The sequence below is a fragment of the Penicillium riverlandense genome (genome assembly GCF_028828495.1).
Source record: "Penicillium riverlandense strain IBT 135883 chromosome Unknown utg000007l_segment0_segment0, whole genome shotgun sequence".
NCBI classification, from domain to species: Eukaryota; Fungi; Ascomycota; class Eurotiomycetes; order Eurotiales; family Aspergillaceae; genus Penicillium; species Penicillium riverlandense.
In genome coordinates, this window is record NW_026643198.1 from 1,321,305 (window position 1) to 1,348,470 (window position 27,166).

At 52.6% G+C, this 27,166-nt stretch overlaps 12 protein-coding genes across 12 annotated transcripts; 4 read left to right on the forward strand and 8 right to left on the reverse strand.

Moving 5' to 3' along the window:
* Positions 1 to 12: 12 nt before the first annotated feature.
* N7474_008104 (pentatricopeptide repeat protein) lies at positions 13 to 2,313 on the forward strand (the record flags this gene model as incomplete). The annotated part of the gene is made up of 1 exon (XM_057199514.1): positions 13 to 2,313. One exon carries the CDS (start codon positions 13 to 15, stop codon positions 2,311 to 2,313), a length of 2,301 nt encoding a protein of 766 aa, XP_057050215.1.
* Positions 2,314 to 2,566: 253 nt separating this feature from the next.
* Positions 2,567 to 3,042, reverse strand: N7474_008105 (protein kish; the record flags this gene model as incomplete). The annotated part of the gene is made up of 4 exons (XM_057199515.1): positions 2,567 to 2,590; positions 2,649 to 2,730; positions 2,792 to 2,901; positions 3,040 to 3,042. The coding sequence occupies 4 exons, from the start codon at positions 3,040 to 3,042 to the stop codon at positions 2,567 to 2,569; spliced, it is 219 nt and encodes a 72-aa protein (XP_057050216.1).
* A 97-nt stretch (positions 3,043 to 3,139) lies between these two features.
* Positions 3,140 to 4,068, forward strand: N7474_008106 (putative transcription initiation factor TFIID subunit 13; the record flags this gene model as incomplete). Its single annotated transcript, XM_057199516.1, has 2 exons — positions 3,140 to 3,476; positions 3,578 to 4,068. 2 exons carry the CDS (start codon positions 3,140 to 3,142, stop codon positions 4,066 to 4,068), a joined length of 828 nt encoding a protein of 275 aa, XP_057050217.1.
* A 663-nt stretch (positions 4,069 to 4,731) lies between these two features.
* On the reverse strand, positions 4,732 to 5,881 carry N7474_008107 (eukaryotic translation initiation factor 3 subunit F; the record flags this gene model as incomplete). The annotated part of the gene is made up of 3 exons (XM_057199517.1): positions 4,732 to 4,960; positions 5,011 to 5,723; positions 5,780 to 5,881. 3 exons carry the CDS (start codon positions 5,879 to 5,881, stop codon positions 4,732 to 4,734), a joined length of 1,044 nt encoding a protein of 347 aa, XP_057050218.1.
* Positions 5,882 to 6,079: 198 nt separating this feature from the next.
* On the forward strand, positions 6,080 to 8,379 carry N7474_008108 (UTP25 family protein; the record flags this gene model as incomplete). The annotated part of the gene is made up of 4 exons (XM_057199518.1): positions 6,080 to 6,207; positions 6,262 to 6,775; positions 6,827 to 7,404; positions 7,455 to 8,379. The coding sequence occupies 4 exons, from the start codon at positions 6,080 to 6,082 to the stop codon at positions 8,377 to 8,379; spliced, it is 2,145 nt and encodes a 714-aa protein (XP_057050219.1).
* Positions 8,380 to 9,049: 670 nt separating this feature from the next.
* On the reverse strand, positions 9,050 to 9,381 carry N7474_008109 (GFA family protein; the record flags this gene model as incomplete). Its single annotated transcript, XM_057199519.1, has 2 exons — positions 9,050 to 9,253; positions 9,316 to 9,381. The coding sequence occupies 2 exons, from the start codon at positions 9,379 to 9,381 to the stop codon at positions 9,050 to 9,052; spliced, it is 270 nt and encodes an 89-aa protein (XP_057050220.1).
* A 432-nt stretch (positions 9,382 to 9,813) lies between these two features.
* Positions 9,814 to 14,036, reverse strand: rgsC (putative intermediate filament protein (Mdm1); the record flags this gene model as incomplete). Its single annotated transcript, XM_057199520.1, has 3 exons — positions 9,814 to 10,850; positions 10,903 to 13,565; positions 13,894 to 14,036. The coding sequence occupies 3 exons, from the start codon at positions 14,034 to 14,036 to the stop codon at positions 9,814 to 9,816; spliced, it is 3,843 nt and encodes a 1,280-aa protein (XP_057050221.1).
* Positions 14,037 to 14,218: 182 nt separating this feature from the next.
* N7474_008111 (bifunctional phosphatidyl-N-methylethanolamine N-methyltransferase/phosphatidyl-N-dimethylethanolamine N-methyltransferase) lies at positions 14,219 to 14,662 on the forward strand (the record flags this gene model as incomplete). The annotated part of the gene is made up of 1 exon (XM_057199521.1): positions 14,219 to 14,662. One exon carries the CDS (start codon positions 14,219 to 14,221, stop codon positions 14,660 to 14,662), a length of 444 nt encoding a protein of 147 aa, XP_057050222.1.
* A 796-nt stretch (positions 14,663 to 15,458) lies between these two features.
* N7474_008112 (S8 family peptidase) lies at positions 15,459 to 18,088 on the reverse strand (the record flags this gene model as incomplete). The annotated part of the gene is made up of 6 exons (XM_057199522.1): positions 15,459 to 16,088; positions 16,144 to 16,462; positions 16,527 to 16,580; positions 16,968 to 17,363; positions 17,405 to 17,718; positions 17,774 to 18,088. 6 exons carry the CDS (start codon positions 18,086 to 18,088, stop codon positions 15,459 to 15,461), a joined length of 2,028 nt encoding a protein of 675 aa, XP_057050223.1.
* A 1,393-nt stretch (positions 18,089 to 19,481) lies between these two features.
* N7474_008113 (RXT2 domain-containing protein) lies at positions 19,482 to 21,259 on the reverse strand (the record flags this gene model as incomplete). The annotated part of the gene is made up of 4 exons (XM_057199523.1): positions 19,482 to 20,671; positions 20,730 to 20,883; positions 21,009 to 21,130; positions 21,187 to 21,259. The coding sequence occupies 4 exons, from the start codon at positions 21,257 to 21,259 to the stop codon at positions 19,482 to 19,484; spliced, it is 1,539 nt and encodes a 512-aa protein (XP_057050224.1).
* Positions 21,260 to 21,261: 2 nt separating this feature from the next.
* On the reverse strand, positions 21,262 to 22,780 carry N7474_008114 (zinc finger protein; the record flags this gene model as incomplete). The annotated part of the gene is made up of 3 exons (XM_057199524.1): positions 21,262 to 21,561; positions 21,936 to 22,298; positions 22,445 to 22,780. The coding sequence occupies 3 exons, from the start codon at positions 22,778 to 22,780 to the stop codon at positions 21,262 to 21,264; spliced, it is 999 nt and encodes a 332-aa protein (XP_057050225.1).
* A 364-nt stretch (positions 22,781 to 23,144) lies between these two features.
* N7474_008115 (uncharacterized protein) lies at positions 23,145 to 27,049 on the reverse strand (the record flags this gene model as incomplete). Its single annotated transcript, XM_057199525.1, has 3 exons — positions 23,145 to 24,871; positions 25,124 to 26,687; positions 26,753 to 27,049. The coding sequence occupies 3 exons, from the start codon at positions 27,047 to 27,049 to the stop codon at positions 23,145 to 23,147; spliced, it is 3,588 nt and encodes a 1,195-aa protein (XP_057050226.1).
* Between the last annotated feature and the right edge of the window lie 117 nt (positions 27,050 to 27,166).

The window sequence follows — 27,166 nt, forward strand, 5'->3', positions numbered from 1 at the left end:
GCAAGTGTCTGAATGTCATTGTGTCCGCACCATTTTCGGTCCCGCTTGACCGGGCTGTCGTTGCGGTGCCAGCGGCCTGGCCGCTGGTATCGAGCGAACACGCCCAAGGCTGCATGTCAAGTCCACGATGCGGCCCCCGATCTCGAGTCTATGATCAGGGATCATGCCCTGGACGAACCAATACTCCCATCATCTTCAGTGCTGCAATATGACCCTGTCTCCGACGTCCCCAATCGTCCAGCTCAACGTCTCCCCGCGCGCGATGCTTTACAAAAGCTTTTGTCGGAGGAGGATGTGTCCAAGATCGCCCAAGCCGAAGGTCTATGCCACGATCCCTCCGTGGTTTCTTCTACCGCAAATCGTCTCAACGGGGCGATGATATGGAACAATAGGAAGTTGGATCAGAAATCGGCACACCTGGCAATCAAGATGCGATTGAACTGCATATACCAGCGACAGGTTACCCTCAGCCAATGGAATTCCTCCTACCGCGAACTCTACAAAGCGAAGTATTACCAGCGCGATGTGGTACAGGATCTTCTGCCGCAGTTGGAAGAGGATGGTCAAGATCTCCTGGATAAACTACGTGACGGAACCTTTCGGGAGACATGGGCCGCACTCCCTCGCGCTGAAATGGCCACCCACTGGAAGCGGCTCGCTTTCTGGCTCTTGCAGCACGAACCGGAGCTAGCTTTGGAATTTCTACAAGCCACCACCGAGTGCCAGCCCAAGCCTGACTTCCCCATGGTTGCCGATTGTTTTCTCTACCTTGACAGATTCTACTACGAGCGGCTGAAGTCTTGGCGTAAGGATGAGCAGACCTACCGGTCCCTTCTTCAGTCCTGCCTCGACCCGAACTATTGGCCGATTCTCTGCGTTCAGCAAAAGGGTGTGCGATTATACATCCGGCGAGCCAACCGCCAAGCCCTCAACGCGGCTTTCCAGTTAACGAAAGAAAGATCCATTCCTCTCTCCCCAGAAACAGCCCTTGGCTTCATGTTTCGATATACGGAGCTGTCCGACGTGGATCGGGCGTTGGAGGCGTTCGAATACGTTACGGCGAAAGCAAAGCACACCAAGTTCAACTTGAACTCCACGTCGGTCATGCGGCACTGCTGCAAACTTCTGACGTTGGATACAGTTGTGGATGGTGAAGGAGGACGCAATTTTCGAATCTTGCCACGACTCTTGGAGATGGGGGTCGAGCCTGATCGGGATATGATGAATGTGGTCCTTGCCAATGCTTTCAAGGCTGGTAATCGCCAACTGGGGTCCGACATGCTTCAGTTCATGAAAGATCACGGCCACAAATTTGATTCCTACACGTACCTGACGCTACTTACTGAGGGAGTTGCGCGGGGGGACCGGGCCCATGTTGATTTGCTCATTCATGAAATCGAGAGCCGAGAAGACGCCATCCGAGAGAACCCTTATATCGCAAGCAAAATCCTTCACGCCCACTACATCTTCACGGCCAAGAATATGGATGCTGATTCCGATCGCTCTCGAGTCTTCTACTCTATGCTTGAGATGTACAATCGCTTACACGACATCACACCCTTGAAGGATCTCTTCATTATTCCCTCTCACTATCAGCCTCCAGAGGGAGGTGCCAACACCCCGCCCTCCCTGGTGGCTTTGTATATTATGATTGCGACATATTTCCGCTGCCAACGACACATCTCGAAGGTACATCAGATCTACTTCCAATTCCGCAAGCTCGTGGCGGAAGGCCACGAGACTATCGCCCCTCTCGCCGAAACCGACCACACCTATAACGAATTTCTTATTGCTCTGCGGCGGCACCGCGGCGCACTGCGCTCGTGCGTACGCCTCGTCGAGGATATGCTCAATCCACCTCCTCCCCCGCCTACCGGCCGAGCTATTGAGTATGCCAGACCCAGCATGCAGACTTGGACCATCCTCATGAGCGCATTCACTTTCAACCGACAACCTCAGGCCGCAGAGAAGGTCCGGGATATGATGGCCAAGTATGGCGTCAAGGCCAATGACGTGACCTGGAACACGATCATCAACGGCTACGCGAATGCCCAGCAAATCCCGGAGACCACTCGTGCCATCAAGGACATGGAGAGGCACGGATTCGCGATTGACCAGTATACCATTAAGAGCCTGCGCTGGGTACGCGACCCGGGCAGTCTTTGGGATGCAATGGACGCCATGGATGAAGCTGCCACATCAGCGCAACCGTCTGACTCTACTGAAGTCAACGAGGAACCGGACAACGACCTGCTCATCAACAGCGGTCTGAAACGATTGGAGGCAAAGGAAAGGCTGAAGCCCAAGATATGAGAGATTGTATACCCCGTCTTGTTTCTTGTCGACTGGCTGTCATGGAGCATTTTTTTCTGGTTTCGGGTGCATTGGGAGGCTGGGATGGAGTGTGTGATTACTTTCTGTACTATATACATTGAATCATCATGAATTTATTTTCTTGTACGCTTTGAACCAGCTTAGACGCCTTGTTTGAACCCCGCCACATCTTGAAGTGAAGTTGTCATAATCACCAGAGTCTCAGTTGGGCCTCATTCCCATCCACCTCGTCTTAACCACCGAAGAAGATCTGGACCTGGAGTTTCAACTGTCAGTCATTGCGATCACGCTGACTGGACTGAACAATAACTTACTGCCATGAGGACGCAGCATATGCTGACATATGGACTGAGTCGCTCCCCCACGCGTGCACACTTCCAGAATATCCCAAAGACCCTACAAAGTTCACTGTCAGTTCATCATTGTCCTTGAGCAAGGCTGCGGCTCATGTCCTTACCCATTCTGGTTCCGGTCCATTATCCCTGGCATGATCGAGTGGGCGTAGGTGCTGGTGCAGATTATGAGCAGGAATACCAGCAGCAGCGACTGGAAGTTGAAAAGGGCCGACTAAAATTCAAGCAGTGAGGTCAGCGCGATCTGGAGTCTGGTGTGTTTTGGATGGCCCTCCTGTTTGCTGCTCTTCGCAGAGATATCTCCAACCTCAAGGCCTTCGTCTCCCCATCTCACCCACAGAGCTACACTTACCATCGTGAGTTTCAAGTCGTCACTTCAGTGAGAAGCAAGCTAAAGCGCAGAAAGCAGAGACACGACACCTGCTGTCTTCAAGTACCCGATTCTGCCAGCCATGTCCGCCTCCAGACGCACGGGCCACCCGGCCCTTCGCCGGCCATTGAGCAACAACCGACCGCCTACATCCATCATCACTCCCTCTACAGCTTCGGGACATATTGCCAACCAGCCTGCAAATTCCTGGCTGTATACTCCTCACGAATTAGCGCTGCTCCGTGCCGGATACGCGGCTGCATACACGCCCAAGACCAAGAGCGACGACGAGCACGATACTGCTGCGTTCACTTCGTCCACTTCTAAGAAAAAGAAGGCGCCAAAGACACCCGGCAAGATGGCGGAGCCTCGTGCTCGTGCCGCGAGGCACAAGGGCCAGATGAATTTTGCCTCTGAGCGTATGTCTCTCTGGATCCGTCGCGGAGTTCCATTCTCCACCGCGTCACATTCCCAAAAAGAAAGACCGTTCCGTTGAGATAACTAAAACGAAACAATATAGTACGCCTCCTCCTCCTCGCCTACGGCGACCCCAGCCCCCACCCATCCTATCCAACAGAGCCCCTCCCCGAAACAGTCCGCGTGCTCGACGAAATAGTCACGGACTTCATCCTCGAAGTCTGCCACGGCGCCGCGCAGGCAGCACACCACGCGCGCCGACAGAAGATCAAAGTTGACGATTTCCGGTTCGCATTGCGCCGCGATCCCAACAAGCTTGGTCGTGTGCAGGAGCTGTTGCGGATGGAGCGCGAGTTGAAGGAGGCACGGAAGGCGTTTGATCAGAATGATGATCAGGTTGCTAAGGGGGCGGCTGGTAAGAAAGGCGCTGATATCGCGGCGGTGGAGGGTCTGGATGTCCCTGCTGGTGCTGGTGCTGGGGCGGAGGGGCCGGGAAAGAAGGGGAAGGGGAAAGGGAAGAGGGCTGCTACTGCGCGGAGGGGGTCGGACGCCACTGAGGAGTCGGTTTCGAAGAAGAGAAAGACTCTTCCTTGAAATTCTTTTTCAGTTCGTTTTGGGTGGTTTTGCCTTTTTTTTTTTTTTTTTTTTTTTTTCCTAGGGATTACGACTGCCCGTTAGAATGGGGCTCGGCGTTGATTGTTTTTTATGATACCTATCGGTGCTGGGCGGCTGCTTTTTATTGATCTGCGATTGCATAGCGGGCTTCAGTTGGAGATACAAACAGTCAATATGGGAATTCAAACTACAGATCATCTGCGCATAGTTTTTACTCATGTACACACGATGCAAGTCAAGTTCTAGAACGATGTATGTCCATTTCCTCATGACTGAAAACGCCGCGCCCAGAATAAGATGCGACTCGCTTCGTGAAACCAGACCGGCTCCACGATCTTCCTCACTCTGTCTGCTGCACTCCATCTATCTGAACAAAGTCAGATTGACTCCAAGACGCCATTCTTTTTTTAATGGTCTCAACTGGACCAAAATGGGTTGCTTGGGCGTAGAAGCAAGCAACCCGAGAAGAACATGTGGAGGGGTTGTGTGTGTTTTCCTGTCTGAGAAAGCAAACAGGGGGAGTTGATATAAGGGGGAGAAGAAAAGAAATGACCCAGACGTAAAAAGAAAGCAAATGACATAAGAAACGTCAACGGAAGGGAATCCACAGGAATAAATCACATAATGCATCATTCATTCTTCCTATGCGCGGGCCTCCTCGGCCTGCTGCCCGCGGTCCTGACGCTGGTGGCCGCCACCACGGCCCTTACCACCGCGCCCACGGTTGCCTTGCTCACCGGCCGGGCCGGAGCCAGCCTCGCCGGTGCCCAGAGTGAGCTGGGCGGATGCGAGCCGGGTGGACAGCTCCATCTGTGTGCGGATGGTGTTGGCCAGGTAGGAGACGACCAGGACATCCTGGATGTGGTTGTTGCTGCGGAACTGTTAGAAAGATTCAACATCAAGGAAAAGGGAATCACATACAAGTCCCGCTCAACATCGGCGGGCTCGACCTTGGGTGCCAGAGCCAGGGTGTTCAGCAGGAACTGGCCCATCGCGGTCGACGCGGGGGCCTCCTCGTCAATGACGGACTCGACATAACGTGAGACACGGTCAATCATCGCCAGAACCTCCTCAATGGCACGCTCCAGAACCTCAATGTCTGTGGGGACAGGGACGGAGCGATCCTCGGCGTCCTTGGCATTGGCAATGGCCTCCAGACCACTCTTATCGGCCTCGCCGTAGCGCAGCTCATATGGAACAGGAATAAACGCAGCGCTGTCAGCAGCACGCTCCGCAGTGACGCCAACGGGAGCAGAGATATAAGCACGAGTCTCGAGGTCCTTGCCGGGCTCCGTCGAGACAGTCAGGTGCACAGCCGGGTGCGGCCATGTGCCGTCGCCCTGGCTACTGTAGAAGTTCTGGATCAAGGCGGAGAAAGTGTTCAGCTCGGACGCGGTGGCGTACCAGCCGACCAGCACCTCGCGCGGGTTCGCCTTCAGGTGCAGCGCCAGCATCTGCTTGTGATATTCCATGTCCACCTCGACCTGGTCCTCGGCCTCGGAGTGGCCCACGGCAAACGCGGAGCGCACTTCGACCTCACCTCCATCCTCGGATCGTGTGCCCAGCAGTGTTCCAATCACCCGTTCCTGGTCGGCGTTGCGGCGGAGCGAGTGGTCCAGGATCGCGAAGATGGCCTACCTAGGTGTCAGCATGAACAATGGGTAAAGATCTGGCGCAAGGTCTGTCCTACCTGGGGCTGGATAACCACATTGAGAGGGGCAGTGGTCGGGGCGGTGCCCACGCTGACGGGACCCAGAGGGCGAGCAAGGTGTAGGAAGGAGTCTTCGGCCATGGTGGGTGAGATACGGGGGGAGCTGGCCGTTGAATGTTGGAGGGTAATTTTCTTGGAGGGGAGACTGATCGGTTCGGCCCTCTGATTGTTCCGGCTTCTTTCTTTGTGTGGGAATTTTCGCGCTAAGATAAGATAAGCAGCCAGAACACTTTTTTACCTGCTCAGCTTCCCGATCACTAGCTACATCCTTGAACCACTATGTATCGAGGTCGAGGTCGAGGTCGAGGTCAAAGTCGAGGCCGCGGTGGTCGTGGCCGTGGCCGTGGTCGTGGTGGGAGACTGCCCGGTCGCAATGGCTTTGAGACCTCTCGTCTCAATGAGATTGAGTGAGTTGGATTGTCCGCACGACACTGCGCGAACTGCGACTGACCTCGTTCCAGATCAGAGTCGTCCGACGATGCGAGCCAGCAGTCTGACAATGAGGTACCGGAGGATGTCATGATGGATGAGGGATCTTCAAGCAGCGAGAATGAAGAAGACGACCAAAAGACCGAACGCCCGTACAACGAACTGCTGCAGCTGCTGAACACCAACAACTCCGAGTCCAAAGAACCGGCGCGGAAGAAGAGAAAAGTTGCTGCCGACCAAAAACCAGTGCAAGAAGAAGTGCCTGATGAGGGGGATGACTTGCAAGCGCAGGCACCATCTGACGACGAAGAGGAGCTCCCGGAGGTCGACGGCGAGGGCGATGACAATAGCCCGTTTGAGAGACATTTCAACCTCCCTGATGACTCTGAGTTGCCCAAGAAGATTGAGGCGATCAAATCGAACAAATGGACTTCCACTAAGAAAGAATTGCCAGGCGCGCTGCGGCTGGTGAATACAGTCCCGGCCACGGGGAATGCCGAGGAAGTTTCACTTCTACCAGGCATGAAGAGTACAGCCCATATCAAGGTAGGGAGGCACACACAGATATTGACAAGTCAGTGCTGACATGTCCTTTAGCTCAAGAACAAACTCAAGGCTCGTGCCGCAGAGGTCATTCCCACCATCACCGGCTCTGCGCAGCACGTTGCACCCTATGTATTTGACTACCAAGACGTCCTGTTTGGGGCGCGCACAACATCCCATGCTGGTGCCATGCAGGATATTATGGCCCTCCACGCCGTCAACCATCTCCTGAAGACCCGTGATCAGGTGCTCAAGAACAACTCTCGTCTAGCCAAGGACCCAGACACCGACATCGACTGTCGCGATCAGGGATTCACGCGCCCAAAGATTCTTTATATCCTGCCTACGCGGCAGGCATGCGTGAGAGTTGTCAACGCCATCACTCGGATCTACCAGGCGGAGCAGCAGGAGAACAAAAAGCGTTTCATGGACACGTTCTCAGCGTCAGAGGACTCGACGTGGGAGCACAAGCCCGACGATTTCCGAGAGCTTTTTGGCGGCAACAACGACGATATGTTCCGACTAGGACTAAAGTTCACCCGAAAGACAGTCAAGTACTTTGCCCAGTTCTACAATTCGGATATCATCCTGGCAAGTCCACTTGGACTGCGGACAATCATGGATCAGTCTGAGTATGTGGTTCTTCTTACCTTAAGAAAGCCAACGCTAATGCATAATACAGCGCTAAGAAACGAGACCATGACTTTCTGTCTTCAATTGAGGTGGTGATCGTAGACCACGCGGATGCCCTGCTCATGCAGAACTGGGATCATGTCGACTACATATTCCAACACCTCAATCTGCAGCCCAAAGAAGCGCACGGTTGTGACTTCAGCCGCGTGCGCAACTGGTATCTGGATAACCAGGCCCGGCATGTGCGACAGACCATCGTGACGGCGGCATTCATCACACCAGAGATCAACTCGCTGTTCTCATCGCAGATGCAAAACGCCACGGGTCGTGTCAAGATCACCCCAACCTACGCTGGCGCCATCACTGAACTGCCGCTACCAGCCTCGGTCAAGCAGACATTCTCGCGCATCGACAGCCTGTCCCCAGCCAAAGACCCCGACGCGCGGTTCAAGCATTTCACCACCACGGTACTATCCTCGCTGGTCAAGAACCTCGCCGGCGGACGCAGCAAGGAAAACAGCAGCAACGGAACAATGATCTTCATTCCCTCGTACCTGGACTTTGTCCGCATCCGCAACCACTTCGCGACCTCGAGCCAAACCACCAATGTCTCCTTCGGCGCCGTCTCCGAGTACACCGAGTCCCGTGACGTGTCGCGAGCCCGCAGCCATTTCATGTCGGGCCGGCATTCCGTCCTGCTATACAGCGAGCGCGCGCACCACTTCCGTCGCTACCAAATCCGCGGGGTGCGCCGCATCATCATGTACGGTCTGCCCGAGAACCCGGCGTTCTATGGTGAGATCGTGGGGTTCCTGGGTCTGGACCCTGCTGCTGTGGTGGAAGTTGCCCAGAGTGGTGGTGTCAGGGCTTTGTTCTCGAAATGGGATGCGCTGAAGCTGGAGCGTGTCGTGGGGACGTCGAGAGTGCCTAATATGCTGCGGGAGAAAGGCGGAGATACATTTACCTTCATGTAATCAGCTTATACATCAGTCGATGTGAGAAGTGAGAATATACATATATCTACCTTGATTGATTGTCGACAGTGAACACAAACAAGCAAACAATGCATGCCTAGCTCCAGTCCTACCCCACTCCTATATTTCGGGTGCCTGTGGTTACGTCCTTACCTCGAATCGCCTGCTCGAAAAGCGCAACGATGACTATAAGCTTGGGAACTAAAAGTCTTGGATCAAACAGACACGGGGTAGTCATTTACCACCCGGTGTAGCCCAAAATCAATATATTAGTCCCGCCGAGATTAACTACATCTGATACTGCCTTTGTACGATTTACATGGAAACTGACTGTCTCCAGTCCTCCTAGGCTAGTCTGATGCATACGTTCAAGTTGTATGGACGAATAGCATGGTGTGGGATCTTAACCTAAGTCTACTACCACCATGGCTGTCTGAGGCGTACCTAGCCCAGCTTTACCTTAAGTTTGGTACCATGCCAATAAATTGATCAGTCCCTTCAATAGGACTAAGCCAACTTGGACGCCCACCTGTGTATAATTCCACCGCAGGCTTTTGCTGATTCAGAATTTCGATATCGTCGAATATTCCAGCCCGGACGACAGTTTTCTCACTAGGAGTTCCGTCAGGCATCATTCTCAGCCCGTAAAGCGGCGTACCTAGGGTTTTCGTCAGAACGTGCCTTTCCAACCCCAGTTATCTAGTACTGTACCGCAATCTGAGCAGAAATAGTTCTTGATATGATTTCCGCTGTCCGATATTTTTGCCACTTCTTTTGGGTTTCCAGTGACTTTCAGGTCAGCCCGGTTGACGACAAAACTGTAGGAGTAGAGACTGCCGGTAATTTTACGGCAATCAAGACAGTGGCATAGTCCCTGCCAAAGAGTAGGATAAGATTAGATCAATGGACAATAAATTCCTTGGGAGATATACCAACCGAGTTCATGGGTTGACCGCTATATTCAACCCGGACCTTTCCGCAGAAACAACCGCCAGTAGACATTGTCGAAGAGCAATTATCTGATGCGATGAGGCTACAGAATGATTTGACAAGGATTATGTACTTAGTCCGATACAAACTTTTGACTCATCGCGCAACGCAAACCCAAAAGTTGGACGCCTTACATAGTAAGCTGTAATTGTTGGGCCCAACATAAGAGCGTTGGGTATGATGACCATTCCAGCCACAATTTATTTGTCGCTAGTTCCTATGTGGAAGCGCACTCTACTATGGACAGAATATGTAACGCAAATTCTACAGAAGAGCCTTCAACTCCGGGGCACAATAAATCCAGCTTTCCATTAACCATTACACATAAACAATACCATTATTCATAGACAGAAATCCAGCAGCCATAACTATATACTCGGCCGACTGTCACCCGCTCCCGCTGCGGAGGGCCTCGGAATATGCACATAATGAAATAGATATTATTCACCGTGACCGCGCCGGATCACGACCACCAAAGAGCACCAGGAGAATTTCATCGAGAATCGTAAACGCAAGATGGGCATTGAGAGGTTGATTGTTCAGAGTCGCAAAGATCCGACGCGCAGCTGCCTGGGCATTTGCACGGCCGACGACGTTGCCGGCCAGGTCGGGGATGAGAGTGGCCAAGACAACGGTAGCTTCGGTGCGGCTCTTGAGCCGGTCAGAGACGGAGCGAGCGGGTGGTTTGCGGAGGACACCGCCAGGCCACAGAGTGTCCCGAGCGAGGGCAAGGTATCGCAGAAGAGACTCATCCTGGATAAGGGAGCGGGCACCTTCGCGGACCTTGCGTTCAATCGTGCCGCCCAGTAGCTGGTGTAATACCACAACGACAGCGCGGCCCCGTAGCCAATTGTTGCCGCGGTTTAACTCGAAGGCTTCAAGAAACAGATCGCAGATGGGTTTGATGAAGGGCTCGAGCTCGCGGTCTTCGAAAGCGTTGAGCTCGGCTTCGGCTTCGGCAGCGGTGACGGCGTCTTCTGTGGCAAGGGCCGGATCTGATGCCATGCTACCGCTGCTGGAAGCTTGATGTGTCGCGGCGGTGATCAAGTTCTGGCCAGCTGTAGAAAGCTGGTCCAGGACGCCAAAGTTACCCAGGAAATCGTCCATGCCATCTGCAACGGAGTTGTAGATACGCGTCACGAGATCTTTGGTCTCTCCCTCGCTCCCGCTGCGCGCTGAAGACTTATCGCGCGGCAAGATGGCTCTCTGGGATAAGAATGCGCGCAAGTCACGGCTGCGGCATACTTCTGGGAGGAGCAGAAGCTTCTGCAAATATGCCTCTAGGGCAAGTCGCCTCTTCTGAAGAAATTCTCTCTGAAGTTTCATGACAACCCGCCGACGAGGGAATTCCAGGTCACGGACAGAAGGGTATGACATGCGCAGCTTCTGGTGGAGCTCGTGGAATTCACTGTACCGACGGGCAACAGCCCAAGAAGCGGCGGGTATCTGCTCGCCAGCATTTCGTTGGACTTCAACAACATCTAAACAGTGTGTTAGCTGGGGTACGGTGCGTAACGACAGGGTTGCACATACACATTGCAAACTCGCGGCCATCTTCCTCCTTGCCCACGACAATGGACTTGATCCGAACAGTCGAGCGGCCGTACAAGCTATTGTCGCTTTCTTGGACAATGTACTGTTGTCGTTGCATCTCCTTCCGGTGAATCTCCCGCTCGATGCTGGCCTTGGATTTGCGTAAGATTCTTAGCTCCGCAGTGTTGTTTGTCAACTCAGCCTTCCGCATCAAAGCCTCCACCACGGAGTATTGAGCTGCAAGCTTTTCGATGTCAACAGTAAGCCCTTCGACCGCTTCAGTGAGACCAAGATCTCCCGGCTCAGCTTCGTGAACTTCATCTGCTGGATCTTTGCTTTCCGTGCCATCTGGTTCTTCGTATTCATCTTCAAGGAATTTCTGTTGGTCTGGAAAAAGGTCGTCGTCGAATACACCAAGCCGTGATGCATGTCCGACCAGACCCAAAGATGCAATGCTGGGCTTCAGCCTCTCATTTATGCGATTCTCTGCTCGGGGGATATCTGATGAGCTCCGAGGTGAAAGCAGAGGGCGCTCAGGTCCGAATAAGGAAGAGGTGGCAGCATCACTGCCGTTTTGGGGCTCATTAGTGATGATGTCGTTGAGTGCGGCCTCCATCGTTTGCAAAACCTTGTTGTGAGCTGCATCATTGTCCCCGTCTTGGGAGTCCTTGCCTAGACTCTGAGTTGACATGGCAAGATGATCAGTGTCCAAATCATCGTCGAACAGAGGCAAGGCCCGCTCCGAGTCAACGGATTGTCTGGGTGATTCATCATCATCATCAAACAACTTCCCCATACTCCGCACGTCACTAGACGAGACAGCAGCTCGTCTAAGGTCCCTGGAAGGTTTGTGGCTCGGCTGGGAGTTTGTTCGCTCCATAAGAGGAGGTAGAGGTCGTCTTTCAGGCGCGTCAAACACAACTGATGGCTGGGACGGTGGCGCCTGCGAGGCCGAGGCCGAGGCCGAAACTTCATCCGACGCCAGGTATTTCCAGTACAAGTCAGATTGTTTAAACTTTGGATAGTAGATGTTCTGTAGCTCTTCCAGAACAGTCGACTGGGTAGTCAATACAACCGTCCGCGCTGTGCGGTACTGTTCTGGTGTCGCGCGTTTCCCAGCACTCAAGAAAGCTTTGACGGCCTGACGAGAGTCCTTGGAGACCTTGAGCTCCGGCTTTGAGAGGTAAGTCTCGCTGATCAGCGCCAGGTCGTTCCGGTCGGCCGTCGTCCAGGTGATAGAGGTTGAAGGGGTTTCATCTCCGAAGTCATCCTCCAGTGGATTCCGGATCCCATCGACCACAATCCAAAATTGGACAAGAGACATCAGTCGCTGGCGGTCCATAAATTCCATGAAATATGATAGGCCGGATGCGTGGTGCATCACATCAACCAAAGATGATTCCTGTTTAGCGGACCTGGAGTCGTGATGGATATCCGCCGCAGCAGGATGAACTCGAGATGTTTCGCCAGGCATGGAAAGCTTGGCCACTTTCTGATCGAGGACTCTCTTCCCAGTTTCAAGGCGTTTCAGATACACCGGATCTTGTCCCTCGATCATGCTTTCCTGCTTTAGCTGGCTAGCAACGAGGGCACGGAACCGGCGCGCATCTGATAAGTTGTTAGAACGTCTAATTGCCCGAACAAATCGCTCAAATTCTCGTTCTGAATCATGCGGTCCGAGGCGCGGAAACGGTTGTCCGCGTTTGGATTTGGGTAAAGGCGACGCATGCTCGTCCAAGGCTGCTCGGAGCTTACGCACTGTCTTCCGATCTTGCAGGGTGGTGCGTCCATAAGCCTCCATCAGTTGATTCCAGGTATCTGGATCAGACAAAAGGGTCATAATTGGAAAGAGGATTCCGCATGATATGATTTCACGAATCAAAACAGACACTATCCGACTATTGAGGACGTTCTCCGGGAACAACTGCGGGAGAAGGGCAACAGCTGTTTTCCGCAAGTATTCTTGCTGAACGACCTTTCGATCTGAGAATGACAGACCAACTGCCGCATGTAGGCGGCCATCGCGATACTTGTTGGCGATCGCCAGGTCCAGCTCCTCGGATTCCGTCACATTTCGATTCAGTTTCTGCCCCCGAACTGCTCGCTCGGCAATGTCAAAGTCTTTCAGGTGTGCAGTCAGGATAGGGAAGACGCGTGATACTATCAGCGAGATCATATCCTCAGCGAACAACCTATCTCGAAAGTTCTCTAGCGCGACCCGCACTACTCGGTCGATCTCGTTCGCAAACAGCGGGCTTGGGGTGATGTTGTGGTACCATGAAGAAACAAAGTCCCTGGTCACAAGAGACAAAAGTTCATCGATCCCTTCCGACACGACAAAAGACTGTGGGTAGAGTGGTCGGGGTTTGTATTGGGCGCTTCGGCGGACCTGAAGCACATCTCTTCGCCAGTTTTGAGGAGTGATGAATGCCACGGCAACATTTTTGGTGTTTTTGTCCTTGTCGTTTTGTTTCCGCGCAGTCACGACGACAAGGCCGAGCAGAGATACGGAAGAAAGCACAGCGCCCAACGTCAGAGCATACCCCAGATATCGAAGAATCGGCAGCCAGCGAACCACCAGACCCCACGCGACGAACCCCCCAATACCAGCTATAACAAGATCACGGTGTTTGAGGGCCATTCTCCCCAGTCCTGCAGGAACGCTGCACGGCCCATGGCGGTCAGGCGAAGCGGTTCATGCAAGGTACCGAGCTGGGTGTAGCATGCTCGTGGGAAATGCGCAGAACTTCGGGTTGTGAGGGATATTGGCCACGGAGGGTGTGCGAGGAGGAGGAGAACCAGCCAGATCGAGGGATGTCGAGAGAATGTGTGTTGAAGGTCCAGAGGGAGCTAGATCTGCCAGCGAAGATACGGATCCCGTGACTGAACGTCATTTGTTTACTTAAGCCATGTTGTTGATCTAACCAACCATCCCCCTCTCTCTTTCCTGTTTCTCTTCACTCGCTTCGTACACCCTGCTCTCGGGCCCACGACATCATGGCCAGCATCACCGATTTCGTCGATTTTTCCTCGAAGCCTCTGCTCTGTATATCGCCCTTTGTCTCCCACGAGCCAACACCGGCATTTCGCATGTGATAATTGACTGACCGATTACCAGGGTCCGCGGCAACCATTGCGTTCAACCCCATCTTCTGGAAGTATGTGTGATTTGTCCCGGCATCTGGACGTTGATAGAGATAGCTAATCAGTCGTCTCCTCTCTAGCATCGTCGCCCGCGCCGGTTCGCCTGCCCTACCCGAGGTGTTCCCAGCAGGGAAACCCCACGGGAACTGTGTGCTAGTGTCTCTATATACTGATGCTTGCTGCAGAGTACCGTAATCATTTTATGACTCGCATCTTCGGTGGCGCATACAATGGCTGCTACGTCCTCGCCGTCACCATTTTCTCCCTGGGTATTCTGCGCGACCATTTCTACCAACTCGCCCTCGATGACCAGCCCTTCTATGCCCCCGTGCACCAGCCCATGATCGGCGCCGGTTTGTTCGCCGCTGGCTCCATCCTCGTCCTTTCCAGCATGTGGGCCCTCGGTGTGACCGGTACCTACCTGGGTGACTACTTCGGCATCCTGATGGACGCTCCTGTCACTGGCTTCCCTTTCAATGTGACCGGCTCGCCCATGTACTGGGGCAGCACCTTGAACTTCCTGGGCGTTGCTCTGTACAAGGGCAAGGTGGCCGGTATTCTCTTGACCGCTCAAGTTTTCGTCTTGTACTGGTTTGCGCTTAAGTGGGAGGAGTAAGTTTATGCGTTTCTGTCACTGGAATCATGGAAAGCTGACAATGACCTCTCAGCCCCTTCACTGCGGAGATTTACGCCAAGCGTGAGCGCGAGCGCGCCAAGAAGAAGGGCGGCAAGAAGCAGTAAATGCATGTGTAGCAGGATTACCTGGGACTTTCAACATCCACAATCCGTGCATGACAATCTCCAGCCAGACTGAGATATAAGAGGGGCTAGGTCGCCGAAGACGCTGGTTTGATCCGGAACCAGGTTCACGAATCCCGAGGACATCTATGCAGCACACGGATGCATCCGAATTCTCAACGATGCTGGAGCTGTAGACGGTAGCCATTGCTGGTGAACAATAAGGGCTCAAGTAGAGGCCCTTTGTTATATTCCCTTATGCGACTCAAAAAAAGATTATAGTCTGTTTACCCAGTGCGACTGTCTATGTACTTCCCACCTGATGGCTAGAGATAGATTACTGTAAATTAGACATTGCTTTCTCAACTAAAATAAGGCCTTCATTGGAGGCTATGCTTTTCATTACATCTCAAGTTGATTCCAAAATGTACTATTGCCTTACGTGCATCCGAAAACTCATATGATCCAAAAAAAAAGGCGGTCGGGATAAGGCTCACTGCCCCCGATGAGGGAGAAGCCCTAGCTTCGGATCCGTGGGGGAAGAACAGCAGCCTCGAGAAAGGCAAAGGAAATAATCAAAACGACATCTCAAAAATCAAAAATATAATGACATGAAGATACAGCTCGCCAGAAACAATACCTCAAAAGATCAAAGGAATATAGCATAAACCAAATCATCCGGCACAAGTCCTCAGAGCATTAGTGATGATGCCCACAAGGCTTGACGCCTCGATGGTAAGAAAAAAGAAAGGGGCAATATATGCAATGTCCGTCCTCTTCATCGGCTCCTGTAAGACACATGTTTCACGGAGCACCCCTTCCATCCCCGACTTCGTACGCAGCCGGCTCTTCAGGGACTCAACGTCCTCCGGTACGGCCGCCTTGTTGGAGCCGTCGATATATCCCAACACAATAGCCGCAATAGCTACCGCGATGGGCGTGGCGAATGAGGTGCCGCTCCGATAGATTATCTCGTTGCCGGGCGAGCCCAACTGGCATGATGGCACTCCTTCACCTAGCGTGAAGATGGGTCGCAGTTCTCCGCCCGTTGTGCTAATGTTAGCCACATTTCCATCGCCGTCCACGGCGTTGACGCGGGTCACGACTTCCATACTGGCGGGCCAGTATACTCCCTCGTTACCGGCTGAATTACCCGCCGCGGCAAACAATAACACGTTATTCTGTTGTGCCTGAAGAAGTGCTTTGCGTATAGGTTGAAGTCTGTCATTGTATTCTGGGAAACCAAAGGAGAGGTTGATGATGTCTACGGGATCTCCATTTTCGGAAGAAAAGTGCTCGATTGCCTGGAACGGGAGGTTTTAGGGTTGTTATGGTATGTTTCGAAGTGGGATACCTTACCTTGGCGATTCGTTGAATGATGGCATCGTTGTTGATTAGCTGCGAATCGCTGATTTTGGCGATTCGGATGTTTGCGCTCGGCGCAAGTCTCATGAGCAAGTATGCAACATGAGTACCGTGGCCATCGGTGTCGTTGCAAGAATCCCTTGATGGCCAGCATTTGGTCCTACCAATCCTCGCTGAGATCCAACTATTTTGCAAGTTGATACCCGTGTCTAAAACGGCAACCGTAATGCCCTTGCCTTTGATTGGAAGGGCTTCTTGTTGAGCATGTAAGGCCTGGTCATATCTCTGGAACCATTCTTTGGCTCTCTTAGTCCTGTCCAGACAAGTAAAGTTAGTCGGCTAGGGGCTGGTGAATTTATGACGTGGATAGGACTTACTGGGTTTCATCAGGTCTGTCGTCGGTGTCGAAGAATTTGAATGGAAATGGCCCGCTAGTTGAACCATGCACGTATGAAGTAGACCAGCTACTAGGTACTGAAGGCCTGGGCCTTAAACACGTAAATTGTTTTGAGAATTTCATCTGTAGGAGAGCTTGAGCATATCACATTAAACATGCAACCAAACAAGAACTTACATTCAAATGATCAGGTTTTGGTTTTGGACGGGGTTTCCTGGGCAGAGTACTGCGCAATTGAATGGTGGGTAGTCTAATTCCTGACAAAACTTGATCGGGATCTTTCTTTCCCCAAAGAGAATTAAAGTCCTTCTCTAAGGGACAAATGACTGCCTTACAGAAATGTGAGGCAAATGATTCTTCCGCATTCTCTGAAGAATCCAGCCTGTTTGCTGGAATTCCTTCGAGGCAAGCTGCCACTGACTGCCTGAACCCTTCATAGATGGCCCAATTTATTTGGCCAAACTCTTTGCGAGCGGTCACTCGGAAAGACTCAATGTCGATGATCATATCTTGATGATTCATGGCAAGAGGTATTTCTGCCTGCTTGAATATCTCCATCAGGAGTATTCCGTGGAAGAGCAGCTTCAGGTCATTGCGCATTGTGGGTAGAGAAGGGTCTCTTGAACGAGGACGAAGAGAGGTGGCCAGGGTCGGGCGTAAGGAAAGACTCTCGCAATTTTGGAGTAGCTTTATGCTAGATTTTGACCATCCGTTTAGGAACCAAGGCTCCCAGCAAAAGTCAAGCAGCGAGTGAGACAGAACAACGGCAAGACATGTCTTGCTATCGATATCGAGCTCAGATTGTTCAACAGTCCCTCTGCAAGGCTCACATATTCAACATTTTTGAGCTCTGAAAACCCTGGGTCTGTTTCGGGGAGTTTAAACAGGGATTGGCCCTCGATATTACGATGCAAGCGAGACGCTGTGAGACTGAACATAGTTGAAACCACTGGCATCGCTTCTCCGGATGGAGGTGGCTTGCTGGGCCCCTCCATAGCATCGGCAAACTTATCAAGCAAAGTAATGAGGTCTTTGCGAGCCAACTGGTCTGATGGCACTAGGATACTCCAACGGCCAGCGAACAGGTTCTCGATGTCCTCGGTGTCCCCTGGAGTGTCTCGCGTCCAGCTTCTCAGCGTCTCTAGCTGCGGAAAGGTCGATGATTTAAACTCCTTAAGACCCAGTTAGCTACAAATAAAACAAAGCATAATGAAGTCTTCTTATTACCTCTGCAAGCGCCGACTTCTCCATGAAAACAGTCTTTTCAAGGCGCTCTAGCAAACGACTGACGAGTTCATGATGCTGGTCATTAAAGTTGTGGAACTTCCAGCCATTTGGTGACATTCGAAGACAAGGGACCAAAAATTTAGCCCAGAACTGTTTCACTTTATCCTGGCTGAACCTTTTTCTCTTGGGCGCGTAATACATATTCCCGGCGGCCGATTCCAGCGATGGTAGCACGGCTCTGAGGAGGCTCAGCCGTCGCAACAGAGGGCGGCTCAGAGTCCTAGCCCTATGGTCCGGAGCGAACGCGCCTTCCATTGACATGGCAAGACTGATGGGATGAAAGGTGGATGTGCCAGACCGAGGACGAGGAAAGGAAGGGAAGCAAGCGATTCAGCATCACGTGGCGGCTAAACCATGCCTCGCATTGGCTAGTTCAGTCGAACTAACTAGCTGGTGAACAATTGCTCTCTTCATGGCTTCCCTGCGCAAAGCCCTAGTTCTTGGTGCCGGCGTGGAACACTCATCCGGACGAGTTCACAGAGGGAAGTCTGGTTAGCCAACCTCGAGTTCCACAGAACCCGCTCTCGGCACCAACCTTAAATCTCCCACATTATTGACACGCCGATCCGACCAATCCCGCCCTCCGGCACGGCCAAAAAGACCAAAGCATGCAGTACTGAGCTGTTTGCAACCTTTCTCCATGTGGTGTCAGTTGGCGCGGGAGCCTTATTCTCTTCTGATGTCACCATCCAGGTTGATTACTCGTGCGATTCAATGGCCACCCGAAGGTTCAACCTGTCCCTAGTATATATCACCAAGGCTGCGAAGGATCCAGAGGTGAAAACTACCTCGGTTTAGGCGGATTTGGGGCGAAAGACTTTATGGCCACTGCCGTCAAGACAGTGTTCGGTGTTACCGTCACCACGATCGAAGAAAAGTCTAAATATACGAAAAGGTATATCAGCGCGGAGATCCCGGCGGCGGACGTATCTCACCGAACGGACCACACAACTCGAGCTTTCAGACGAGCCCAAGCGTATGGCAGCTAAAGATATTCAAGCTACGGGCGTCAAATATCGGTGAGTTTTCCGCCCACCAGGTCTCTTTAGATTATCAACTTCGGACTGCCCGATATGCGAAAGCAGCAGTGGACGGTTATCTTGAAATTCTGTGCACACAACTTCTGTCGGCTCTTACAGGCCAGGAAGATCTCTCCGAGATAGGTGATGCATTTTCTGACTAGTCCGCGAGATTTCATCAATTTTGGCTCGGGATTTTCGATCAATTGGCCCGATAGCTCTGCAGTCCGGCCTCGGTCATGGTGAGAGCAATGGAGGCACCACGCAAGCAGGCGCTTTGGATTGCAAAGCGGTTTCATCAGTCTTGTAAATAACCCTAGGACATTAGGAATTCTGATACATTCCAGCTAGACTCATCTATACAAGCAGAAAAGAGCAGAACAACACACGAACAATTCTAATAGTAGATAGTAGACAGCTATGTCCGATCCTGCGAGGGTATTGAGACGCCAGAGACTCGCAAGAGAGCAGTCAATGCAAGACCATGAAGACAGTACAAGAAAAATGAAGAAGAAAACACCACCAACACCGCGCTAATGACGCCGCATCAAGACCAAGAGGAAACGGAAAAGGTGCATCGGACTGAGGTAAACAGGCCATCATCAACAGAGAGAAGCGGGACCATGAGATCACGCGCGTCGCTGGCGGCTGCGCTTCGCGGTTGTGCGACTGTCATCCACGGTCTCGACATCGTCCTCATCCGTGCCCTTCTTGAGGTCCTCACCCTCGGCGAGCCCCCATTTCTCGCGATCGTACCAGTCTTCGCCGTCGCTCATCTCTCCGATATGGCCTTCTGCCTTGGACCATTCCAGTACATCGGACTTCATACGGCAGGCACGCAGAAGTGACTCGAGCATGTGCTCGAACCCGCGAACTGTCTCTTCCTGTTTCTGGATGTAGGACCAGAGTAGACGTCGTGTTTCTTCCGCCTCGGTGGCTGGTAGACCGAAGTTGGCGTCTGGGCGGACACTGTCCGGGATGAGGAAGAGGGGATGTGGTGTTGGCAGGGAGCCGGTCGTGTCGGCTGAAGAGTAAGGAGACTCGCCATCTTCGGCTTGTGGATTGGCTGCGTTGGTCTGCGCGCGGGTTGTCATACGACGCGGTGGCTCCGGTGATGAACCGTCGTGCATTTCTGCATCTTGCCCGGTCTCATCCATATGCGCGTGTCCTTCCGCATCTGCATTATCGGTATCCTTGGTCACGTCCATTTCATCCGGGTTCCCACCGGAGTTTGCGGTTGTGTTCTGGTCAGCGGGGCCACTCGCTGAGCGCTTCTCATGTGCTGAACCAGGTGCGGCCTCGGTATGCTGTGGAAGATCCTTGACCGTGCCATCTGCCTCCTCTGCCTTGGGCTCCTTCATTTGTTCCGGAGTGCCATTGTTCGCATGTGCATCCTCAGAGGGTGCTGGAACTTCTGCCATCTCTACATCAGCATCCACAGGCTCCTGTTGCGGTTCCAGGACAGACGCCGTCGCCGACGTCACTCCGTCTTGCGCGATATTATTCTCTCCAGTGGTCAGAGGTGTTTCGGGTCCACCCAATCCATACCCACTGCCCGATGCACTCTGGTGTTCATCGACAATTCTCGGCTCAAAAATCCATCGGTCTTCCGGAGTTTCAATCACACCACACGGCATCCAGCTACCATCACCAAGGAATTTTTGGTGCAGGTTCCTGGCACGCCAGAGCAAGGCACGTTCCTCGCGGAGCTTGGCTTCGACACCCATGGCCATCTGCTCGAGAGCCTGGGAGGTGTAGGGTTGGGAGAGCGAGGGGTGGGTGGGGAGCTCTGAGGGGTGCTTCAGGGGACAGAGGAGGGCTAGCAGATAAGCAAGAGTCAGTATTATAGACAATTGATAGAAAAGGAGACCACTGACTCTCAAGCGCAATCCCGGAGAATGGGTTTTCTTCAGCAGCCGCTGCATCGGCCTCGGAATCTTCGTCATCCTCATCCAGCTCTTCACCTTCAGAGTCGTAGCGTATCGGATTCCGTTGGAGAATATAACGCGTGTAACCGGCATGTTCAATTTTCTATTCACACGAAGCAAAAAAAGTTGGGTGTTAGCTTTGTTTCACTCATCGACAAAATCGCCACAGCGGACGGGGTCCGGGTAAAAAGCCCGCAACGAGAGGAGGGACAGGTCAATCGCACGCACCTCTTTGTACAAATCCTCGCCGTGGATATAGCCCATTGCTCCTTCACGGACATACTTCGCATTTGCCCGCAATTTGTTTCCGCGGTTCGTCGGCTGAGAGATGGGGTCATCGGGAGGGACGTCTGTAACAACCGGACAATCAGAACTCGGACCAGGCTAAGCCTGCCTCTTCACTTACCGTCGCGCTCTCTGCGGAGGGCCCTCTTCATTCCCACAATAGTATCTGCGATCAACGCCGCCTGCGTCGCCATGGTCACTGGTGGGCAGCAATGGGGTCGGGGTCAGACACGTCGGTTGGAGCGTGAGGAATCTGGGGGGGTTCGTCGGAGGAGAATCGGGTGAGAGACAGAGTGAGAGATGGGGGCAATTTGGGCATGAGACGCCAGGGGAGAATGCTAAACCGAGCGAACCGCGAATCAAGAGTGCAGCCAGGGCCAGCCAGCAAGAGGAAGATGTGACGAAGCTCGGTCAGTCGCTCGCGGCAACAGCTGCCGGAGGGCTGATCGACGCTAGGCCGCTTTGGGAAGAGGTCTTGATAAGGGCTGGCACGTGACTAATCCCGGACTATGGCGAAGTATAGGAATCAAGTATGCGTACCATGTAGTGACAACGGTAGAAGACTACGAAAGTCACTGACCACATGCCAAGAGCAAGTCTACTACGCCAGAAAGGACACAGCAATTGATATTTCACATTGGAAATCTACTCTCAACATGGATGAAACGGTATCTCGTCTCACATTATGCCACCCAATAATCATGTCACGCAAACTAAAACGCCTCCTTTTCCGCGAACTGATCCCAGCCTCCGAAGAAAAGAAAACAGTCGGCGTCATTTTGAATGGCCGGGTACCTTGCGCTTGCAGAATGGTGAAAACACGCATTGCTAAAATGCAATAAGCCTATTTCCTCGAAGCACGCTAGTCACGCCCCGCTGGACTCGCTCAAAGCGCATGAAAGAGCAAGTTTCACTTTCAAGATGATGGAATAGAGCGGCCAGGATGACGAACTGCTTCTGGCATCGCCCATTCGGGCAATGATAAGCCTTTTGCTGGTGGGCCGGCGAGTTGATATGCTGATTCAGCGCACGGCTATGAACAAATTCCCTGTGGCATAGATAGCACTCCCAACCACTACCGTTAAAGGCACGATTAGTTATTTCATATTGAGCATCTTCGTCCTGGTGCCACTCAAGCAGCTTGTTGGAAATGACGCCCTTAGGATCGCGTCGGCGGATCATATCGCGGAGAGTTGCACGATCAACGTTAGGGGCGCGAGGGCAAGAGCCCGTCTCGAGGTGATGCGTCACGCCACTGGCCGTTGTATAGGCGGCCTTGCAGAAGGGGCACTTGATATTTTGACCAAGATGGATCTTCGACTTGAGATGCTGCGAGGAAATGAACCAGAGAATGTTAAAGTACAAGTAAACACACTCACCATTTGCAGATTGTTGTCATTTTGAAATTGTCGTCGGCAACCGGTGCAGTAGTGTTCGTAATGGCCCTCGTCCGCCATGTGCTGGTTTACAACAGACTCGGAGGAGGAGCTGAAGTCACAGGTGTCGCACTCGAACTCGGGCGCCCAGTGATCCAGAGCATTCATGTGCTGGTTCACGGCATGCTGGGAAGAAAATCCACGGGTGCAAGTTTCGCACTCGAACTGGGACGCCCAGTGATCCAAAGCGTTCATGTGCTGGCTCACAGCATGCTGGGAATAAAAAACACGGTCGCAGGTTTCACACTCGAACTCATCGTCCGAGTAATACCCAGACATGTTGTTCCCGGAGGCTCCCGGATGGGCGACGAGGGTTGATAGTGGATCAGGGTTGCTCGGGTAGGCAGTCAGGAGAAGTGAAAAGATCAGTATCTTAGAAAACGGAATGGTAGTGAAAGTCTGATGATCTTGATGATGCTCTAGAGAGAGAGAAGAAGAAGAAAGAAGAAGAGGGCTATCAATTGAAGTGCAAACGAAGAGTGTTTACATCATCCACGGGAGTCCCAGTTGGGAGTACCCCGGGAAAGCCTATTTGGACTCCACTCCTCTGGGTATACCCCAAAGTATAAAGACACGAACGATACCAATTGAATACAAAAACTGCGATGGATATTTCTACCAACTATACAATTCCACGGCCGAACTAATCATCAGCATCAACCCACACCAGAATGCCCTTCTTATCCGAGCGCATATCCCCCGTGGAAAGAACACGGAGGGTTTTGTTGAAGTAGCTGTCCACCACCACCAGCTGCGGCTGGATCCACAAGCCACGTTTGGCAGCTAGCAGATTGTAGCGAACGGTATGCCGACTCAGCGGCACAAGCTGGACGACGGTGGTCTTAGGTCCGCTAAAGGCAAACTGTTCGCTAGCTTCCATCATGAGGTTGAAGGTGAGGAAGTGCGTGGATGGGTTCTCCAGCGTGTACTCCAGATGAATCAACCCGGGCACGGTCGCCGAGGCGGATGAGGAAGCGAGCACCCTGGGTTCGCCCATGGGAACGACGAACCGCGGGATCTCAAGGATGGAGGTCGATACGGCGCTTTCGTTGTCGGATCCTTGCCGATGCCATTGGATTTCTAGTGCGAGGTTAAGCGTAGAGGGCCGGCGGTCTCCGAGGATGAGCTTCTGAATGTCAAGCCAAAAGTTGGACTCCCGCATTTCTTCCGGTGCGAGTTGCGAGGTGGCGGGGCTGACCAATGTCTCTGGCTCAATATTGCACACCGCACCGCCGCTGACTCCGAGAAGGGCCACGGACATTTGATCAATGACGATTGGCTCCAGAGCAAAGGAAACAACCTTGGAATTGAGACACCATCTCTGCTGTAAGCCTCCCGGGACCGAGGTGGAAGCTTCACCAAGCAAGTCGTCACTAACGGCGAAGAAATTCGGCCATGGTTGCGAGTGAACACAAGGCAGAAAGTCGTAGTTGGCCTCGAATGGCCGGGTGAATGACAGGTCAACGGTGATAGTCTTCGATATAGGGGTTTGGACATCAGACACCAGATTGTAGATGGCTGAAATCTCCAGTTGATAATTCGCAATATCCTGAGTGTCATCCACAACGACAGTGATGTGCTTATCAGAGGAACGCTCGATTGCTCCGACTCGCTGCTTCAAGAAATGGGTTGGACCTTCGGCTGGAGTGCTGGTCCCCGACTCGTGGATGTCCAAGTTGTCCTCCGTGTTGAGCCACAGAATCCTGGCCGATGACTCTGGAGGACCAAAGAGTCGAATCTCAGTGGTGACATCTGCTGCTTCCTCCTCTTCGTTCTGTAGCTCTATATCCAGAGCCACGCGTTCATTGGTGTAATAGTTTTGTTTGATATTGGGGGTTGTGATGCGGATCTTGGGAGGTTTTGGCATAACCTTGCATTTCCCAGTGTCCCGGTCTTTACCCACCCTTCTGTGGCTTATTCCCTTTTTGGTTTCTTGCCACCAGACGGATTTGTATTGTTCCTCGCATGTGATAACATAGGCGAGATCAAACTTTTCCTCCTCAATCAACAAGGTTATCGAAGCTACCCGAGCTTCACCAGCCTCGCGGGGGACGCAAGTGAGATTGAACGCTTTGGTCTGGGAAGGACCAATTGTGAGATCCGATGTCCCAAGTAGGGTCGCTAAGCCACTGGTCGGTGACTGAACGGCTGGATCGGCAGACGTGCGCGGCTCCCGCAGTTGTAGAGATGTGAGGTAATGCGGGCTCGTCGTGTCGGGATTTTGATTCTGGTCAGACTGAATCTTCAATGGGCGCAAGCACCCCTCGAAGACAACTTTCACCTCCGAGAGTTTGATGGGGGCGGAATATTTTTGAGCACACGATGAAATAATGAGTTGAACCTGCAGAGGCTCCCCGACGTTGCCTTCGGCTTTTCCAAAGACCAATGACGCGGTTACTACACGGACGATCAAAGTCAGCGACAAGAACATTGATCCTCAGAATGGTTGACTTACAGCTCGGCATGACATCCTCTGCTCGAAGGACGAGGGATGGTTTCGGTTTTTCTGAAGGGAGACTTTCGAGGCTCTGATGGATGTCATATTGCCAAGCAGGTTTCGGTTGAAACACTGTAGTGCCAGTTCGTCAGAATTGACTACGAAATAGTTATGACATGACTTACCATTATGAAGCAGCTCCCAATCCACCTGCAGCACAGTCTCGCTTTTCTGTGTTCGGAGAGCACATTCCCTCAACGCCCATCCGAAACTTTCCATCAGTTGCCACCAACCAGAGTGGCGCCAGCTCAGAGTTGGCCACAATGGTTGAAGGATATCGTATGCCTCCGTCCAAGAGCCAGCACGCATGTACTCTTCTGCGATCCCGAGGCCGAGGCTCTCGACATGACGAGTTTGTTGGCGTTTTGAGAACTCTTCGAGTGCAGACTTCAAGGTGCTCAAGATCAGACGAGAATGGTCAAAGCCTGTGTTCCCAGACAGAGGTGATTCAGCATGAGTCTCGGGAGCCAGATATGTGTCATAAAGGTAAGACTTGTTGGCAATCTGCGAGGCAGGGGACTGTCCTGGAGGCATTCGATCCTCGCTTGGAATTTGTTCCGCAAGAGTTCTTCGCAGCTTTGTGTGCTTTGCCGAGCGGCATAGCCAATAGCCCGCGTGGTGCAAGTGCTCCCATGAATTGACACGTTCCCCTGTGGGGACTGCTTTCTCAGGCAAAAGGTAAATGGATTCCAATTCCCCGGATGAGAGGGACGGTATTTCCGCTCGGCGGATGAGTTGAGCCATAACCATCGACCACCGCGCCTCCCATGCTTCCCATCCGTAATTCCTGCTGCCTTTACCCCTTCGGTCGATAATGTCCTTGGTGCGAACTCTGTGATCGACCCAGAACCGTGCAGCGGCAGTGGTCTGACCTGTCCAAAGTAAACAACGAATAATTCGAATGGCTAGAGAATCAGACAGGAGGCGTGCGTCATTGAATCGCGGATCCCAGCCAGCGATATTCTCAAAAACCTCCTGTCCAAACAGGGTCTCGTAGGCAGACTCATAATTTCGACACGCTGCATCCATCTCCTGACGGAACTCGGCAAAGATTCCAAGTTTGAATTCATAACGGACATTCCACCCATGGAGCGACAGAGTCTGAGAAGTGCCGCTGGTTGGTGGTGCCGTTGGAGGAGGGATGCTGCTTCTGTTGCGCTTGCGCCGGGCATGCTTTGACAGATCCCGATAGTATTCCACGACAGAAGGCTGCAACAGCGAGAACAATGATTTGGTAAAGTCTTTTAATTCTGACGTTGTCGCGTCTGGCGGAATGACGAAAACCGACTTGGGATCGAGATTCGTCGCTTTGCGGATCCCTGCGACCCGATCGTCAATCTCCCAAGAATGTCCTCCATCGCCATCTTCGGATATCAACACCACCAAAAACCGAGTCTTGAAACCGGAGGATGTCCACGCCTGCTTCAGGTCATTAATCTCAATCTTCAATTGATTGTCGCGGAGCGTGTTCATATTCCGGTCCAAAGAGAAGGGAAAGAAATTGATCACAGCCGCAGGAACCAGGTCCTGATGCTTGGTGACCCAGAGCGGAGTGAGTAAACCATCTGGAAATGTCGGAGAGCCTGGAGTCAATGGTGATATGGGCGAGTGCAACACGACGGAGTCGGCGTCGACGAGAGAGTTCATGGAAGGGGAGCGTAGCGGAGGATTGGCTTTTCGTGGGGGAAGCTTGTAGGACTAACGGAATGTTAGCAGAGGGGTATACATAGAGAATCGTCGGAACAGGAACCTACCCGGCCAGTACTTTTGATCTTGAAGCCAATCCCTGCAGCGGTTGAGTTGTTGTCATCTAAGCTGGGTCTGGATTTCCATGGCATGCGAGAGCCATCTTCATCGAGCAGCACGCTCCGCAATTCCTCCGCAACAGCCCCGCTCACCGGAGGGAGTTCGGAGAAGATCTCTGGGCCCTTCTCGGAGAGGAGAGGGTATATCGCAGAGGCGGTAGCGTCATCCTCAGAGCCCGCTTCCAGTCCGGAAAGGAGGACGAAAGGGAGGTTGTGGTTGACGTAGTCTTCGGGGTAGGCGTCCATTGCGGACCGTGATTGTTTGACAGCACGGTCACCGCATGTCTAGATGTTGGGGCGGATTGGAAGGCGGGTAATGAGCAATGAGGCTGAATGAGAGTCAAGAAAAGTCTGGCCGTACTC